Source organism: Salmo trutta, chromosome 16 (genome assembly GCF_901001165.1).
Source record: "Salmo trutta chromosome 16, fSalTru1.1, whole genome shotgun sequence".
NCBI lineage: Eukaryota > Metazoa > Chordata > Actinopteri > Salmoniformes > Salmonidae > Salmo > Salmo trutta.
Genome location: NC_042972.1, coordinates 21,953,540 through 21,972,090, shown reverse-complemented (window position 1 = coordinate 21,972,090; position 18,551 = coordinate 21,953,540). Strand labels below are relative to the sequence as shown.

At 43.9% G+C, this 18,551-nt stretch overlaps 1 protein-coding gene across 1 annotated transcript in view; it reads right to left on the bottom strand.

Annotated features, from left to right (window-relative positions):
• Nucleotides 1–2,511: 2,511 nt before the first annotated feature.
• cntn2 (contactin 2) overlaps nt 2,512–18,551 on the bottom strand; it is a 72,974-nt gene continuing 56,934 nt past the window's right edge. Inside the window, exons 7-23 of the mRNA XM_029693456.1 lie at nt 18,230–18,442; nt 17,874–17,976; nt 17,444–17,625; nt 17,116–17,252; nt 15,693–15,822; nt 15,416–15,566; nt 14,590–14,717; nt 14,211–14,386; nt 13,029–13,149; nt 12,601–12,759; nt 12,252–12,472; nt 11,882–12,116; nt 11,479–11,594; nt 10,553–10,739; nt 8,215–8,327; nt 7,569–7,737; nt 2,512–5,309 (exon numbers count right to left, since the gene is read on the bottom strand). Coding sequence (XP_029549316.1) covers nt 5,200–5,309; nt 7,569–7,737; nt 8,215–8,327; nt 10,553–10,739; nt 11,479–11,594; nt 11,882–12,116; nt 12,252–12,472; nt 12,601–12,759; nt 13,029–13,149; nt 14,211–14,386; nt 14,590–14,717; nt 15,416–15,566; nt 15,693–15,822; nt 17,116–17,252; nt 17,444–17,625; nt 17,874–17,976; nt 18,230–18,442 — 2,651 coding nt within the window. The 3' untranslated portion in view covers nt 2,512–5,199. The remainder of the gene's footprint in view (nt 5,310–7,568; nt 7,738–8,214; nt 8,328–10,552; nt 10,740–11,478; nt 11,595–11,881; nt 12,117–12,251; nt 12,473–12,600; nt 12,760–13,028; nt 13,150–14,210; nt 14,387–14,589; nt 14,718–15,415; nt 15,567–15,692; nt 15,823–17,115; nt 17,253–17,443; nt 17,626–17,873; nt 17,977–18,229; nt 18,443–18,551) is intronic.

The following is an 18,551-nucleotide window of genomic DNA, read 5'->3' as shown; positions in this document are numbered from 1 at the left end:
TCCCTAATAATAATTGGTATCAAAGTGCAAGTGATAAGTTCCCCGGCTATTCTGGGTAGTGGGAGATTGACTGATTAGGGGAGACCGGAGTTGGCTTTCACACTTTTTACGCTCGTGTATTTCTCAGCGCCAGTATATCTTACAAGACTCGTTTTAGCCTTATTAGAAATACCAAGGCCTTGGGTTGACATACAGTAGGGACCCTTTCTATCCTCATATCGTATTCCAACATTGAGCTAAAAGCCATCAAACACACACTCCATTCTGGGGTTGGTTGTCACACAGTATGGGGTTAGTTGTCACAATGTTTGCTAGTTGCTTATTCCTTTTGTAACAGGAACTATAGCATACAGAGTCTTAGAAATAGCCAAGCCTTTCTTTGATCGAAAAATATTCCCAACAAAATTCAGCATTTTATGCCTTGAGAGCAACATAAGACATTTTGAGTAAATTTGTTTGTGTATGCATGTCTTTGCATACACGTGTGTGTGCATTTCATTGGACGGTGTATACCACGTGTATATCCTGTACATACGACTAATAAACATGTGAAACCTGTCATGGTGACGTGAATTGACCAGATGGATGAGTTCTTTTAAATAATTGACATATTTTAATATTACACAGCAATCTCTATATTGGGAATAATAAGGACTGTGACAACCAACCCTTGAGACAATCAACCCAGGTCCCCGCTCCCTAATAGATGAAATGACGCACACTAGGTAAAACGACAAGTATTTAGGGGCTATTCATCCTGATATGTCACAACTGATAAATAAAGCAGTCTTTGATCATGCTACATCATCCATGCAAATTCAACAGTGGTAAGGAAATAAAAAACCCAGTGGAACAGAGACGTTTTAAATACAACCCCAAGGTGTTTATTTAGTCATATTTACAAGTACCATCCCCCCTTCACATTCCCATTCAATCACAGATTTAGATTGGCCAAACGGTATCATAACATATCAACATTTCAGCCCGGCCAGCTGACAGACAAACACATCCTAGCAGAGAGGTTGCCCTTTTTAACCACTGATACAGGGACAGTGTTTTCACCCCCCGAATGCTTCAGGTTAGTATTAGGGGGAGAGTAACTGATCCTAGATCTGTGGTTATGGGCAACATCTACTTCGAGCACCATCATAGCTTCCACCACGAAGTGTGAGATGAACCGACCAATCAGACTTCCTGAAGTTGACACAACATTCCGAGAACAGTTTTTGGACATGACGTCACCTTAGTATTATAGAGATATCTGATGGTAATTTTAAATATGAAAAGCGTTGCGTTAACAAAAACATTTACACACACACACATACACAAATGAATAACCTAGCATTAAGTACATAACCAAAAGGGCAACAACATTCCATGGCTGAGGCAACCTTCCCCATTGGGTTAGAATAAGCAAGGGCAAATCACGTGTACTTGTGCGTCTTCTCAGACCTATACCAGTGCTGGGTGAAGAAGGAACAACACTACCCACCAAACAGTAGGCTCTGAGTTGTGAGCTAAGTGTGTGCTAACAACTGTACTCTAGCAGTACAGTACAGTACAGTATCTACAGACCGATGATAAGTGAGATCCAGTGTACAAATACACTGAGTGTACAAAACATTAGGAATATCTGCTCTTCCCAGACTGACCGGGTGAATCCATGTGAAAGCTATGATCCCTTTTTGATGTCACCTGTTAAATCCACTTCCATCAGTGTAGATGAAGGGAAGGAGACAGGTTAAAGAAGGACGTTTAAGCCTTGAGACAATTGAGACATGGATTGTGTATGTGTGCCATTCAGAGTGTGAACTGGCAAGACAAAATATTTAAGTCCCTTTGAACTGGGTATGGTAGTAGGTGCCAGGCGCACAGGTTTGAGTGTGTCAAGAACTGAAACACTGCTGGGCTTTTCACACTCAACAGTTTCCCGAGTGTATCAAGAATGGTCCACCACCTAAAGAGTACCCAGCCAACTTGACACAACTGTGGGAAGCATTGGAATCAACATGGGCCAGCATGCATCCCTGTGGAACGCTTTCAACACCTTGTAGAGTCCATGCCCCAACGACTTGAGGATATTCTGAGGGCAAAAGAGGGTACAACTCAATATTAGGATGGTGTTCCTAATGTTTTGTATGCTCAGTCTATGTCTTTACCATGACTTCTGTCCTGTGCTTACGGGAACACAGGCTGCTTTCCCAGTTGGTGGCTGTATCAGTTTATCTTAAACATTATTGAACAGCTAGATGTGATACAGTGCACAGAGCTGAGTGGTCCAGTGGCTTTCAGCATATCAGCCCTTAGTAACTGTTTGACCCTGCAGAAGCTGCTAAATGAGATATATCATCAACAACATGTTTGACTATAGCTTGACCGGCATGTTGAAAGAGAGTCAAGTTGATGCCCTTGTTCTGCAGTTTTAACGACAGTATTACCATGCATTCATTGTCTTCAACTTCAAAGTGAGAGTTTGTGTTTCCTCAATAAGTCATTACTATAAGACGTATGGACATTCACGTCTTTTCCTTTTTAGCTGCCCTCTTTATTTTAAGGTACAGTGATCAACATACCAAAACAGTTTATAAAACGCAACACTCCCGATCCAATAGAAAATGACCTGAACACTGTCAGGCACAGGATTGGGTGGCTTCACACACTGGAATCAAAATAACACTATGGGTCTGAAACATCAAAATTGACAGGTGTTGAATACATCAATGTACGGGGGAACGGGGGAAAATAAATGTATGAAATGTATGCATTCACTACTGTAAGTCACTCTGGATAGGAGTGTCTGCTAAATGACTAAAATGACTCAAATGTAAAATGTAAATGTAAAACTGGGAGCTCTGGGTATAGTAGCGTTGTTGCTGTACTAACAGATTGTCATCAAAATGTTTCATATCCAGTGTGTTTGTATCTCGCTCATTCTAATGTTGACAATCAGTCGATGTCTGTTTCAAACAAACAATAACTTCTATATAGCTTTGGCCCTAAAATGTGAGATGTAGCTAGCAAACAGCACTGGAAAAAACAAGTGGTCCATCATCCAATCACTTGCTCAACAAACCGTTTTCAACTCCCAGGCTTTTACAAATAACAAAAAAAGACCCCTTGCAAACCATAAAAGGTATTGTTTGATTTCTACACTCCTGAGATGTTTTGAAATCATAGAATTACAATTACAATGAGTGATGACTAACAAACCCTGGAGTGTCACAAAGCTTCTAGGTACATAGAACTGTTCTACTGCATAGAACAACATGTAGCAGCACAAACGTACTGCTACTGGCCAACCTGCCTTTAGATGGTTCAGACCAACAGAAATGGAATAAAACAACAACAGACAACATACAGTAGTTGCCAACTTGTTTCACGTTAAGATGTGTCTAACAGTAGTTATATTGAGAACAGATACACTGTGTTGATACAGCAGTTTACCATTGAACTTCTTGGCTACGCCCAAAATCAATAGTTCAAGGTATTGTACTGAACATACATTCCACAGACTTTCTAGGTGCAGGAGTTATCAGATGGGAAAATATAGGAGAAGACCCACTGTTCAAAAGCTGCCACGGTTGTAATGTACAGTGGCATAACACTTGACAAAGACAGTGGTTGACATGTTGCTATTGTAACTCTGGAAACATCGGGAACATTTAAACAGCTTGCGGGAGTTCTCTTTGCTTTACACCCAAATCAATATCACAGGGGCTTCATGATTAACTAGCATATGCGGTATGTTCCTTAGATGTCGTATCCTTGCTGTGAACCCTTCTCAGACAGACAGTATTTATGGCAGGTGTGTTGCATGATTACAGTTAATGAACAACAGGACATGTTACATAAAAGTTAATAGAGGGTGATAGAATAATGGTGGCATTAATAATAATACTAACGATAACTCTGTACTTTGGTGATCACACTTTCATCGTTTTTTGCTGTTGAAAGAACTGATGAAGCTCTTTATCAAGTTCAGTTCTCTCATCTAAACATAAACAATAAAAAAGTTAAACATTCATTTGGACCATTGAAGTTATTCATCCTGATGCTGCCATCGCAAACAAATAATAAGGCAACCAAACAAATACACAGGCAGAAAATCCAAAGAGAAAAAGGACCATTTTAAACAGAGACTGTGTCATAAGAAAGACCAGTAGGCTAAGTTAGCGTTCTATTTACAGTGAGTTCCATTTGAAGAAGACTTTCTCAAAAATCATGAGGTTTATGACATCACTGTTTTATCCCCCTTCATCTTACTCTATATACAAACATTTGAGTTGGTCAGTGTCTGAGGGAACCAGAGATGTTGTCTACTGTTCTGTATGAATGTACCATAGATAATTATAGAGGACTCATCATTGTACCTGTCCCATTATGGCGTCTGTGAGCGCACGGGCAGCGCCATTGAGACCATCTCCATTTTGAAGTAGTACATTTTCTTCTACTACTACTTCTATGAGTTGGTAAAAAAACTGAAAGGGTGCATACTGCCACCTGGTAGTGTGTTGTTTAAACAGGTATAAAGTGAAGGTTGGCGATTTACTGCCACCTGCAGTTACGGAATGTTTGATCACAAGTATAATTCATTGGCTGATCCCTCCTGAGGACCTGGATGGAATTATGTGATCCTTCCTTAACCCATAGGATGTCCCACCCATTTGACAACTTCAAAATGGTGAAAGTCCTCAATTGCGCAGCGCATGTTAAAACGTGCTGTTGGGCACTAGAGTCTTCTTTCATTCTCTATGGTATGTACACATGATGCTCTACATACACAGGCTGATTTGGGTGACATACGCCAGTGAGCTTGGGTTTATAGCAGAGTAGGGAAAGCCAGGAGACACGGAGAGAGTGACCGATTGCTGTGAAGCACAAAGGCCTCTCTTATCCCCATAAGGCATGGTTCTAACGACACCAATGGAACTGACAATCAGGTAGTCTGACCCACTTGAAACCCCACAGACCCACACATAAAAAATTACCCTCTTTGATTTTCTTATAAAAAGAAGAATAAAATAACCATTAGTCATTTTGACAACTCCCACCATCCCCCTTGCTTCAAAATATTACCCCACACATCCCTCCCCACCTATTTGAATTCATCCCTTAACCCCACCCCAACAAAACTCCAGATAGGTGAATTTGACCAATTGGCTTAGACCATGAAACATAATGTCCAGGGATTGTTGTAGATCACAGGTCCAGTAAGCCAATGAGAGTGATGGAGAGTGTGGCGGTGAGCAGGAGAGGAGCATGATTGGACCATGGGGATCCCGCCTGGTTCTGCACCATCATTCCAGTTCCTGTTTGAGAAAGAGAGTGAGAAAGAAAGCGAGAGAGAGAGAGACAGAGAGACAGAGAGAAAATTGGGGACATGCTCTGGTACAGTATAATCATAACAGTTGCCTTCTTGTCTCCTTTGCTTATTGGAGGAGTCACAGTTCTAATACTGAGCTCAGTAAGCAAAAGCTAATTGACAGACACTGACTAACAACCACTGTCTCTCTGACTGGCTCACACAGCCCTCCCGGCTCTAGAGATTGGGACTGGAACACAGCTAGTCTTAAGCAGTCTTAAGCATACTCCAAAGAGCAATGTGTGTGTGTGTGTGTGTGTGTGTGTGTGTGTGTGTGTGTGTGTGTGTGTGTGTGTGTGTGTGTGTGTGTGTGTGTGTGTGTGTGTGTGTGTGCGCGCGCGCATATGTGTTCAGTATGTGTGCATTCTTGCATGTGTGTGATAGACAGGCACTAATACAGAATCCAGTGAGGTAAACCCCCATTAACCCTCTCTACCTCTCATTAAACTCTGTCACTCACTGACGAACCTCAACTTCCCACAACAGCCTAGCAACCTCATAGGCAGCAACAGGACTCCAGAAAGCTACCCAGTTCCAATATTCCAATTCCCACCTGAGAAATGATAGCCTATCAGAAACAGGAAGGCCAAAAAGATCAACAAGGACAACAACCACCTGAGCCACTGCCTGTTCACCCCACTATCATCCAGAAGGCGAGGTCAGTACAGGTGCATCAAAGCAGGGACCTAGAGACTGAAAAACAGCTTCTATCTCAAGGCCATCAGACTGTTAAACAGCCATCACTAACATTGAGTGGCTGCTGCCAACATACTGACTCAAATCTCTAGCCACTTTAATAATAAAAATTGGATGTAATAAATGTATCACTAGTCACTTTAAACAATGCCACTTTATATAATGTTTACATACCCTACATTACTCATCTCATATGTATATACTGTACTCTATACCATCTACTGCATCTTGCCTATGCCGTTCGGCCATCACTCATCCATATATTTATATGTACATATTCTTATTCATTCCTTTACACTTGTGTGTATAAGGTAGTTGTGAAATTGTTAGGAATTGTTAGATTTCTTGTTAGATATTACTGCACGATCGGAACTAGAAGCACAAGCATTTCACTACACTCGCATTAACATCTGCTAACCATGTGTATGTGACCAATAAAATGTGATTTTTGATTTGATTTGATTTGACATGGATTTCACAGAACAGTTTGACCTCATCCTCCCAGCTAATTATGACTGGGCTGCCGTGTATAGCCGTGTGGTTCCAATTACCACTTAAGCTCTTGTAACCTTCTGTGTGTGACAGCTAGCTAATCCTGTTAGCCGTGGGCTACACTAGCTGTTGGGGCGGACTCATGCAGAACAGGAGATGGGATTTGGTTATTTATATCCTCCTGTAGTGAGTTCTGATCACAGCAGGAGTGGTGTAGCTGTTAGACTAGTCCTAGGTGGGGTTGTAACTTAAACTTGGCACAAAACCTTGCCTGAAGAAGCTCTGGGGCTACTGGTAATTTACCAAGGTTACTGGAATGTTGGTCATGAACAGGTAATCTATGGCAACATTGGTAATTTATACTTGTATAACTTTTACATGTATTCATTTTTAACACTATTTTTTAAAAATATCTGTGTCCATATTGTCCATGAGTTTCTATTGGATAGACCATAAGATTTAAGATAATATAGACTAATTCATGAAAAAAGTATCTAATCAACAATGGCAACTCTGCAACTCTTCCAACAATTGTCTTTTATCACGACTGCCACCAGTTTGGCCCTAAAACATTTACAACAAAGACATACTGACACCGTAAAATAAATAAAAGTGGGTAAAAAAAAGACAAAGGCTATTTCATGCTGAAACCCTCAGTAGAAACACCAATGGTATTATTTGATTATTTAACATATTATACATGTGATAAGGCCACACAGAGGGACAGAGATAATTAGACACCTGTGATAATCTGAAGTACACAAAAAGGCCCTAGATGCAATCTGATAAAATTCCACAAAATCCTTGAAAGTTACAAAAATTATGTTAGTGTGCACTTGTTCACTTCCCTTCACTGATATGAAAGGAAATGAGTGGTATAAGAAATATGGTAGAAACAATCTATAGCCCATCCTTTCACCAATCCAATGCTTATAGATTTAGGGGAAGTAGTGAACGAGTGTACACTTTATGAGAAAAAATATATTATTGGGACACACACAGTCAGTCCAAGTCTCACCTGAGTCTCGGGAGACGATGGTCTCTTGTGCGGCTCCGTCGCCACCCTCCCCCCAGGAGCGTATCTCCAGGACCACGTAGCCATTGTCTTTGGGTAGGGGCAGGGTCACAGACGTCTTCCCCTTGTCCAGAACCTTTAGAGCAGACTGGCCCTCGTGCTTGTACAGGACCTGAGAGAAGACAGAGGGAGGGAACCTATTCACACAAACTCTACAGAGGAAATACATTTGTTGGGTTATTGTGTGTGTCCTTTCCCCCTTTGCTAACTATTATTTGTTTTATTTAGCTAATATTTTCATTACTTTTCTGTTTTCTCTCTGCACAGCATCACACTATAAAACCAGTATAGCATGGTTCATGTTATCTATTGATGACATGCTATATCTTGAATGTTTTTCTATTGCCAGGCTGAGCCTTATCAAATGCTCTTTGATTCTTTTACATTACCTATTTATTGCACTACATATCTGATTATTTACAGAAGGGTTTACAAGTAGCTTATGCGAACAACTTTATTCATTTTGACCGCATATCCCCTTTCACTTCACACATCTTAACATGATTTAATATATTTTGACAGTGCATTCACAATATGACAATAACGTACCTACCTGCACACACCCCTCCTACAAACAGACACCACTCACCTTGTAACCCAGTACGGCTGATTCATTGTCTAGGGTCTTGACGTGATCCCATCTAACAGTTACCCATGAGCCATCAGTCTTCCAGGACACGTTGCCAGGGGGACGATTAGGAGCTGTAAAGGTAAACGAAGGAAAACAACAAGAGACAACAACTTATTGACCTGTCTCACCTTCCGGGAGTCAGATGACCAAGACATGAATTAAACTTAGATACATGTACTTGATAATACAATGGTCTCACACACGTTTTACGGACACAGAAACATGACGATCCAAACTGTAACCGAAATGCAAACCAAAAGGCATGATATTATATAGAATATATTAATATAGGCATATTTTTGCCTAATGTTGACAGTGGGTTAAGGTATCAGTATCAGTAGCTTAAGGAGAGGAGATCCTCTGTATCAGGATCAGCACAGACATGACTCTCTCTCACTCTATAAATCCTCCACAAGAATCCCTTTACACCCTTAAGCCCAGTAGATACTGGTAGCCAGGTGCATATCCACCCTCCCAAAAACACTGGGGCCATACTTACGAACTTCAGACAAAGTTTCAATTCAAGTTTAAGCAACAGCCAATAAAAATTGTTGCTGTATTGTCACGCGATAGAATGCTGCATTGCAACTGGTCCCATCAGATAACATGGCACACGTTAGCCCTATGCTAAGTTCACCAGGTGGCAGGGATTATTTCCTTTAACAACTTCCTCATCAACCTATCAAAGACGTTAAACTTGTGGGCGACAAAAGTAAAACGGCACAATCTGCTTTTGAAGTTAGTAAAAAGCTTCTGATTTAAACTGGATGTTTAGATCACAGTGTACGATCCTGGCACCTGGTACTTTTCACGGTGTGCGGCAAGTTGGAATCCCAGGTAAGATAGATTTTTTTTCCTTTCAAATATAGATTGACATTTATTTACATTTTACATTTTAGTCATTTAGCAGACGCTCTTATCCAGAGCGACTTACAGTAGTGAATGCATACATTTCATACCATTTCATGCATTTTTTTGTACTGGCCCCCCGTGGGAATCGAACCCACAACCCTGGCGTTGCACACACCATGCTGGCGTTGCAAAAACCATAGTGTTAGTGTGTTGCAGGGAATTGCAGGGCAAAACCTTGGAAATGAAGATTACAAATAGGCTACTGCTACTAGCAGGCGTGTAACGTTAGTGCTGCTGGAGCGACGCTCCACCACTTCTCAGAATGGTGCATGTTTAATACAGTTTATATCAAAGCTGAATCAATGTCTTGCAAGACCACTTAATGATGAATTTGTAATCTACATAGGCCAAGCATAGAATATAATAGCATAGTATAACTGTACTGTTAGACCAAAAACGTCCTTTAATTTCTGATGTAGGCTACACTTACATGTACAACGTTTTGTATGCATTGTTAGAATCATCCACTTCGTCATTTAAGCCTTATTTGAATTGAGCATCAAGGACAAGCAGTGAACAGTTATTTTCTCAACAAAAAAGCTTGACTTCACAGGGACTCAAACCCACAATTACTGTGCCCCAGAGATGACATGTTAAACCCCTTAGTGCTATATGTCATCTGGCAGGGATATAAATTGTGGTAAATGACAGCTTTCTGACAAGGCCACAAGGCTCTTCGTCTTTTTTTTTTATACTATGTACGAAAAACGTTGTCTAACTTTAGTAGCTAGTAGCCTAGTCAAGGATGCATCATGCAACACATTGATCTTTGTGACAGACCAAGTGGAACAAAAGTAAACCTTGACTTTGGATGTTTACCAAATCCATCTGGAGGCCAAGTTGACCTATTTCATTGAAATGCCGTTGGTTTGTGGAGAAAAAGTTTAACATATTTGATACGCTGATGAGGAAGTTGTTACAGGAAATAGTCAGTGCCACCTGGTAAAGTTAACCTGGCACACGTTAGCCTTATGCTATCTGATTGGACAGCTACAATGTAGTGTTTTATCACGTGACCCTACGTCAGCGATTTAAATTGGCTGATGCTTGAACTTATACTTTTTCTAATGTTTGCAAGTATGGCCCCATTGTGTTTGACCCCCTGGGGTGATCTCAGCTGGTAGGGACAATCCATCTCAGCCCACAGGGGAGAACTCATACTTACACTAATGCAATGTCAACCCACGGCTCACATCTGCTCCTGAAGGAGGCTTTGGGCCAGAGATTTAAATCATATTTGAGTGTGTGTTGTCATATATACGGAATGGTGTCTTGATGGTGGCAATACTGTGTGTGTGTGTGTGTGTGTGTGTGTGTGTGTGTGTGTGTGTGTGTGTGTGTGTGTGTATGTGTGTGTGTGTGTTTGTGTGTGTGTGCTACATACGTGGTCTCCTGGTAGTGACAGTGGTTCTGGGTGAGGCTGGTCCAGTGCCAGCGCTATTGTAGGCCATTACGGTAACATGGTACCGGGTGCTGGGTCTCAGTCCCACCACGCGAGCCGTGGTCTCAAGCCCAGCTGTACGCACACGGTCTGCAGACGCCTCCCGCTCATGCTGACGCCAGTACCGGATCTGTAAACACACACATACACAGCATTGTCAAACAATTTGTTATGTGACCGTGGGTACATCTCTTAAAGGAATGAGATGCCTAATACTGGAATTGTTTCTTCTACTGAAAAAAACCCACAAACTTTGTCAAATCATTAGGAATGTTAGATACCTGCACTCTTCCTCACAATATACTGTGTGGTACTATAAATATGAGCATATTTTCTGGTGAGCCTTGCATCTAAGCCCTTTGTTGTTTCATGCTTCACCTGAAGGCACTGTGTATTCTGTATTTTTTCTTCTCTTAAACTATGTTTCCTTTCAAATATGTACAATAAACATAAGTAAGATGAAAGTGTGACACCTGTTGAACCGTGATAATATTAATGACTCTGCCATTATTTCCCCACAGGGCCATCATGGTAACCAACCATCAGACCTAATCTGCCTGTCGACAGACTGAACATGCTGATCCCAACCACACACAGCCCAGCTAATAAATTAGTACCATCTTTATTAGTGTGGGGGTAACAGATCAAGGCTGAGAAGATAAGATGAGGTGAGGTCAACTCCAGGACGGTCTCTCACTGGCGTCAGGGGACTGATGGCGCCATAGCTGGTACTGACTGGTTTTGAGCAAAAGTCCAGAGATGGGTCCCAAATGTCATCCTATTCCATTCATAGTGAACTACTTTTGACCAGGGCCCATAGAATAGCTTGTCACATATGTGTTATATGCTGGTGTTGTGCAGGTCCTGACCTCGTATCCTTGGAGGATACCGTTGGTGCTGAGATGTTGGATGGGGTCCCACGATACCTGCATCTCGAACGCTGTCAGAGCCGTGGCATTGATCCTCGAGGGCGCCACCGTGGGCTCTGCATGGAGGGTCATGGGTAAAATAAGGGTTGGGGAGTTGGATCATATCTAACACACATAAGTACGATAAACACAATGAATTTACATAATGTGGTTGGTAAACATCTGCTTTTTTGTGTTTTTGTTCGCCCTCTTGTGGCAATCCAGCATAATGCTCCTAATCCTTCCTGCATGCCCCAGGCCTGTTCTGACTCAGCCTCCTCTGCAGAGTGCACCAGGATGATCTGACTGAAGGGTTAAGGCTAGGGTTGAGGTTAGGGTTAGAGTTAGAGTTTGGGTTGCTCACCCTCTTCTGCAGAGTGCACCACAGCGATCTGGCTGAAGGGACCCTCTCCTTTACGGTTGTAGGCTTTGATCTTCACCTCAAAGAGGCAGTAGGGAGACAGGCTCTGGTTGGAATAAACATAGCGAGACGACTCCACGTTGGAAACACGCTCCACCACCCACGTCGGCGAGTTCTGCTTACGGAATGCCAGGATGTAGCCGAAGCCATCTCCGTTCTGGTACTCTCTGGCCATGGGCTGGGATCAGATTCAAACAAAACTTTATGTCAATTTTCACAATGACAAAACTCTCTCTCTAACACACACACACACACACACACACACACACACACACACACACACACACACACACATACACACATACACACTGACCGTCCAGGTGATGATGAGTTCGTTGCGGTCTCCTCCTCCTCCACCTAGTCCACTAGGGGCCACTGTGGGAGCTGCTTGCTGGGTGCGTATGGTGTGAGAGGACATACTAGGCTCTCCACTGCCCAGGATGTTACTGGCGATGACCTGGAACTCATAGTCCATCCATGGCAACAGGCCAACCACACGAATCGACTCAGCATTGCCTTCAATGTTAGATGGGTCTGTGGGAGAAGAGAGGAGGAGAAGGGGGAGGAAGGAAATAAGGAGAAGTCAGGGACTAATTGATTGACACAAAAACACACAGGTACACAGATAAGCACACACACACAGACAGTGGTGGTCCTCTTACCTGTCCTCATCCTCTTCCAACCAGGAGACAGCGGAGAGTGACCCATGATAACATATTTCCCGATGGGGCTGTGGTTGTCATAGCCACGACTCCACCGCAACTCCACCGACGTCGCGGCAACGTTCTTCACCACCAAACCACCGGGAGGTCCCGGGGGACCTGAGGAGAGACAGTTGGAGAATGCCAAGTCAGGACTTTTATCTAACGTCCTTCATTTACATGCAAGTACAAATTCTCACCCAGAAAGTAGTTGACGTAGCTCATTGTGGCCTGGGGATAAAGATGATTATGTAAGTAAGTAATTAACTAAAAAAATCCTCATAAAATGTTACAACTAAGTTTTGCAATGCTGTAAAACAAACATTTTATAAGGATGACCATCATAGAAAAAGGTCAGGTGAGTTGTTGTGATATGTTGGGGGTCTTACCTCTGACCACTAGTTTAGCAGAGGCTGAGGCGCTGTCCACCACGGTCTGAGCTGTACAGCTGTATGTACCTGCCTGACTCAACTGACCACTCACTATCAACAGGTCACCTATGGTCTCCTTCTGTTAGAGAGAGATAGATGGTGGAGAGGGAGAGAGAATGGGAGGGTGGAGAGAGAGAATGAGAGAGAGTGAGAGATTGAAAAGAAAGAGGGCGAGAGATTAGAGATTAAAGAGAAAGAGGGCAAGAGATGAAAGAGATTAAAGAGATTAAAGAGAAAGAGGGTGTGAGAGAAATTAAAGATAAAGAGTGCGAGAGATTAAAGAGAATGGGGGCAAGAGATTAAAGAGATTAAAGAGAAAGAGAGATTAAAGAGAGAGTGCGAGAGAGAGAGATTAAAGAGAAAGAGGACGAGAGAAAGACAGAGAGAAAGGGAGACAGATATATATATAGAGAGAGAGACAGAGAGGGAGAGGAGAGAGAGGAAAGAGAGAGCAAGTGACAGTGGAGAGAGAAAGAGAGAAAGAGAGTAAGAGCTTGTTTAGTAATTGGAGACATGGTCTGTCTGCTACAGAGAAACAAGCCAGGTATTCAGTATTCATATCATCACCATTTCACAGCAGTATTGAAGGTAACTTTAATTAAAATGAAATTCAATGATATCCAACACTCGGCTTTAAAAGTATACACCATTATAAAGATGACTCCAGTGACAGTGAAATTTCGGTACTGACCGAAACGTGTTTGGGTCAAGATTCTAAACTCTAATCCCCAGTACACCCAGAGGCATGGAAAATGGCAGTCACATCATCAACCTAGAAGTGTTTGGTCAGCAAGACGTGAACGGTAGGGAGGGAGACTGCACATTACATGGATGGTCTCCTTGATATGGTCTGCAGCATAGATCTTAAGTGATTCAATTAAGCATGTAATAGCTGTCTCTAATAAAATGTTTGTTATTTAAATAAACCCTGCTGAATGGTTCTTATTTTCATTAATCACACTGGGAATCATATTAATTTCAAGCTGTTTGATTCCAAAATCAGTTAAGCAGTTTCATTAAATTTATAACTCTTTGATTCAAAATTACCCCAAGAGAACCCGTGGATATTTTGTGTGTCATTCATCATGACGCACCCCCATTCCTGCAATGGTTTGTTCTACAGTGGCCTGACTAACTCACCCCCTCCACGCGGTGGTACGGTCCGCCGGGGTCCTCCAGGTCTAGCAGAGCTTCGTTGAGAGCCCAGGTGAAGGTGAGGTCCATGGTGGGGTCATGTGAAGCGTGACACTGCAGCGTGACGTTCTCTCCCTGGTTGATGTCAGCGTTAGAGGGAGCCAAGGTGATCTTAGTGGCATCTGGAGCGAAGGAGGGAAAGGACAAAGGGGAAAGGAGAAGGGGAGAGTAGGAGGAGTGGAGAGGAGGGGAGGATAGTGAGGGAGTTCAGTTACCTCTGACAGATTCAGTGTGTGTGTGTGTGTGTGTGTGTGTGTGTGTGTGTGTGTGTGTGTGTGTGTGTGTGTGTGTGTGTGTGTGTGTGTGTGTGTGTGTGTTCGTGTACCTCTAACAGACAGGTGTCCAGTGCTGTTGGCCTTGCCCAGGTAGTTCTCAGCAAAGCAGGTGTACTTCCCCTCATCGGCCCTGCTGATGTTGTGGATCCGCAGCATCCCGTCTGGAGTTACTGTCACCCTGGAAGAAGAAGCAGGAAGCTCAAGTTACCTTCATTATCTGAACAGTTTGGAAATTATTTTGGGCTTTTTAAATGTTTGGGCATTTTAAGTGTTTGCAGTTTGTTGCTAGACAGGAGTTAAGGATGAAAACATGACAGACTTTCCTTCAGATCACGTTTCTCTTCTAATCTCCATTTGACCTTAACTTCTACCTTTTATGTTTAATTCCCGCTGGAGATGTATCAAGTGAACATTCATACACGTACACACACACGCACACACATGCGCATAGACACACAGGTTAATTAATTATGTTTTTCATCTAGACACACAGACCTAACAAAGCACCAAAATGTGATGAAATCCGCTGAAATAGGTTCCTTTGATACACACACAACAGGGGAATGCTCTTTTGATCTTACCTTCTACTACATACCTATTGCACATTTTGGTTTCTCAATCAAGCCTCAGGGTAAGGTGTGTGTGTGTGTGTGTGTGTGTGTGTGTGTGTGTGTGTGTGTGTGTGTGCCTAAGTGTGTGTGTGTGGGTGAGTGTGTGAAAGGGGAAAGGGAAAGGGGGATACATAGTCAGTTGTCCAACTGAATGTATTCAACTGAAATGGGTCTTCCGCATGAGTGAGTGTGTGTGTGTGTGTGTGTGTGTGTGTGTGTGTGTGTGTGTGTGTGTGTGTGTGTGTGAGTTAGTGCGTGTGTTTACCTGCTGCTGTTGGTAAGGAGCTCAGTACCGCGGCTCCAGAACAGGGTGGGTTTTGGGGCGGCTCGCGGCCGACACTCCATCATCACCTGCCCTCCTCGAGCTGCTGGAACCAGCCTCCTCACCGGGTTGGAGCGGAAGTCTGGGACTTGGACTGGAGACCACAACATAGGGTGGAGGAGAGGGGGAGAGAAGTTACAACTGGGGTGTTGAGTTCCAGTTCTCTTGGACTGCAGTGTTTACAGGGTTTGGTTTTAACCCTTGAACCCTGACCTCTCACCTTGCACCCTCAGCTCGGCGTTGGAGTAGATGGTGCCGTGTTTGTTCTCAGCCACACACTGATACATCCCAGAATCCTCCAGGGCCAGGTTGATGACCTTCAGACGACCCCCATTGACCTCCACCCGGTCCTGAGCGAGACCAAGGGATGGATTGAGAGATAAAGGGAGGGAGAGATGATGGGAGAGATAGAGAGGGATGGATTGAGAGATAAAGGGAGGGAGAGATGATGGGAGAGATAGAGAGGGATGGATTGAGAGATAAAGGGAGGGAGAGATGATGGGAGAGATAGAGAGAGGGATGGATTGAGAGATAAAGGGAGGGAGAGACGATGGGAGAGATAGAGAGAGGGATGGATTGAGAGATAAAGGGAGGGAGAGATGATGGGAGAGATAGAGAGAGGGATGGATTGAGAGATAAAGGGAGGGAGAGATGATGGGAGAGATAGAGAGGGATGGATTGAGAGATAAAGGGAGGGAGAGATGATGGGAGAGATAGAGAGGGATGGATTGAGAGATAAAGGGAGGGAGAGATGATGGGAGAGATAGAGAGAGGGATGGATTGAGAGATAAAGGGAGGGAGAGATGATGGGAGAGATAGAGAGAGGGATGGATTGAGAGATAAAGGGAGGGAGAGATGATGGGAGAGATAGAGAGAGGGATGGATTGAGAGATAAAGGGAGGGAGAGATGATGGGAGAGATAGAGAGGGATGGATTGAGAGATAACGGGAGGGAGAGGTGATGGGAGAGATAGAGAGAGGGATGATGGAGAGATAAAGGGAGGGAGAGATGATGGGAGAGATAGAGAGAGGGATGGATTGAGAGATAAAGGGAGGGAGAGATGATGGGAGAGATAGAGAGAGGGATGGATTGAGAGATAAAGGGAGGGAGAGATGATGGGAGAGATAGAGAGAGGGATGGATTGAGAGATAAAGGGAGGGAGAGATGATGGGAGAGATAGAGAGAGGGATGGATTGAGAGATAAAGGGAGGGAGAGATGATGGGAGAGATAGAGAGAGGGATGGATTGAGAGATAAAGGGAGGGAGAGGTGATGGGAGAGATAGAGAGAGGGATGGATTGAGAGATAAAGGGAGGGAGAGATGATGGGAGAGATAGAGAGGGATGGATTGAGAGATAACGGGAGGGAGAGGTGATGGGAGAGATAGAGAGAGGGATGATTGAGAGATAAAGGGAGGGAGAGATGATGGGAGAGATAGAGAGAGGAATGGATTGAGAGATAAAGGGAGGGAGAGATGATGGGAGAGATAGAGAGGGGGATGGATTGAGAGATAAAGGGAGGGAGAGATGATGGGAGATAGGGGATTGTAAGTGTGTATGTATGTGTGTGTGTGTGTGTGTGTGTGTGTGTGTGTGTGTGTGTGTGTGTGTGTGTGTGTGTGTGTGTGTGTGTGTGTGTGTATACCTGTGTGCTGAGGGGCTGTCCATTGCGTAGCCAGCGTATGGAGGGTCTTGGTTTGCCTGCTGCAACACAAGTCCAGTGCAGCTCAGAGCTGATCTCCACCTCAGAGTCACTCATTACCTGCAGCCACTCTGGCTGTGCTAGAAGGGACCAGATAAACACAGGGACAATAAAGTGCAGGTCAACACGCATGGTTTTGATGGTCATATTGTGTGTGTGTGTGTGTGTGTGTGTGTGTGTGTGTGTGTGTGTGTGTGTGTGTGTGTGTGTGTGTGTGTGTGTGTGTGTGTGTGTGTGTGTGTGTGTGTGTGTGTGTGTGTCTCTACCCTACCTTGCACGGTGATGCGTCCTTGTTGTGTGTCGCGGCCCTCAGAGTTGTAGGCCTCACACTCATACACCCCCTCTTCATGGAAGGTCATCTCAGGCAGTGTGAGGATAGGTCCCTCTGCACTAGCCCCGGCCTTAGACGGCAACAGACCATCCACCTTCCTCCAACGGAGCTTTGGGACGGGACTGCGGAGGGAAGGAATAGGAGAGGGGGATAAAGAGTGCAAGAGGGTTGGAGTTGGGGAGGAGGAGGGGGAGGAGGAGGAGAGAGAGAGAGAGGGGAAATGGGTGGAAGGCAAGGAGAGAAGTACAAGAGGAGGAGAAGGAGGGAGAGGCAGGAAGGGACATGTAGGGAGAGAGTGTGTGAAAACAAAAGAAATACAACAAATCAGCGATATTCTAACATGGGACCAGAAAATGGATCAGGGACTTACTTTCCGTAGGCAAAGCATTCAAGCTGGGTGGTGTGTCCTGTCAGGGCATACGTCTCTGCTGGGAAACCCACTTTGATAGCAGGAGCTGACTTCCTGGCGTTGGCTGTGGTGAATAGAGAGGACATGTCAACAACAGAGAAAAGAGCTGATGTGGTTAAAATCTTCCCTCTTACAGGAGAAACACACTTTATCCTTCCACTTTATTTCCCTGTCCTGAAATTGTCAATTGAAATGTCACAACTTTTCAAAGCTGTACAATTACTGTGTAAGAGTAACAGAGTCTTGAATAGGCATTTTTTCTCCCTCAGCTACACGCACCAACACACACACACACACACACACAGAGAGTCCTGTACCATCTGGCTGCACGGTGAGCTGGTTAGCCTTGCTGAAGGTACTCTTGGTGCTAATGTCCATGTTGATGGTGGTGAAGCAGAAGTAACTTGCTGTATCGTTAGGCTCCGCCTTGGCCAGGTACAAGTTGCCCGTTACCTGGGAAACGAACCACCGACCCCCGTCAGGCTTCATGAAGCTAGGAAACTCGCTAACGAACCAGCGGTAGGAAAGAGCTAAAGAGAGGAGAGAAAAAGAGAGAGAGAGGAGAGGAGAAGAGAGGAGAAGAGAGGAGAAGAGAGGAGAGGAGAGGAGAGGAGAGGAGAGGAGAGGAGAGGAGAGAGG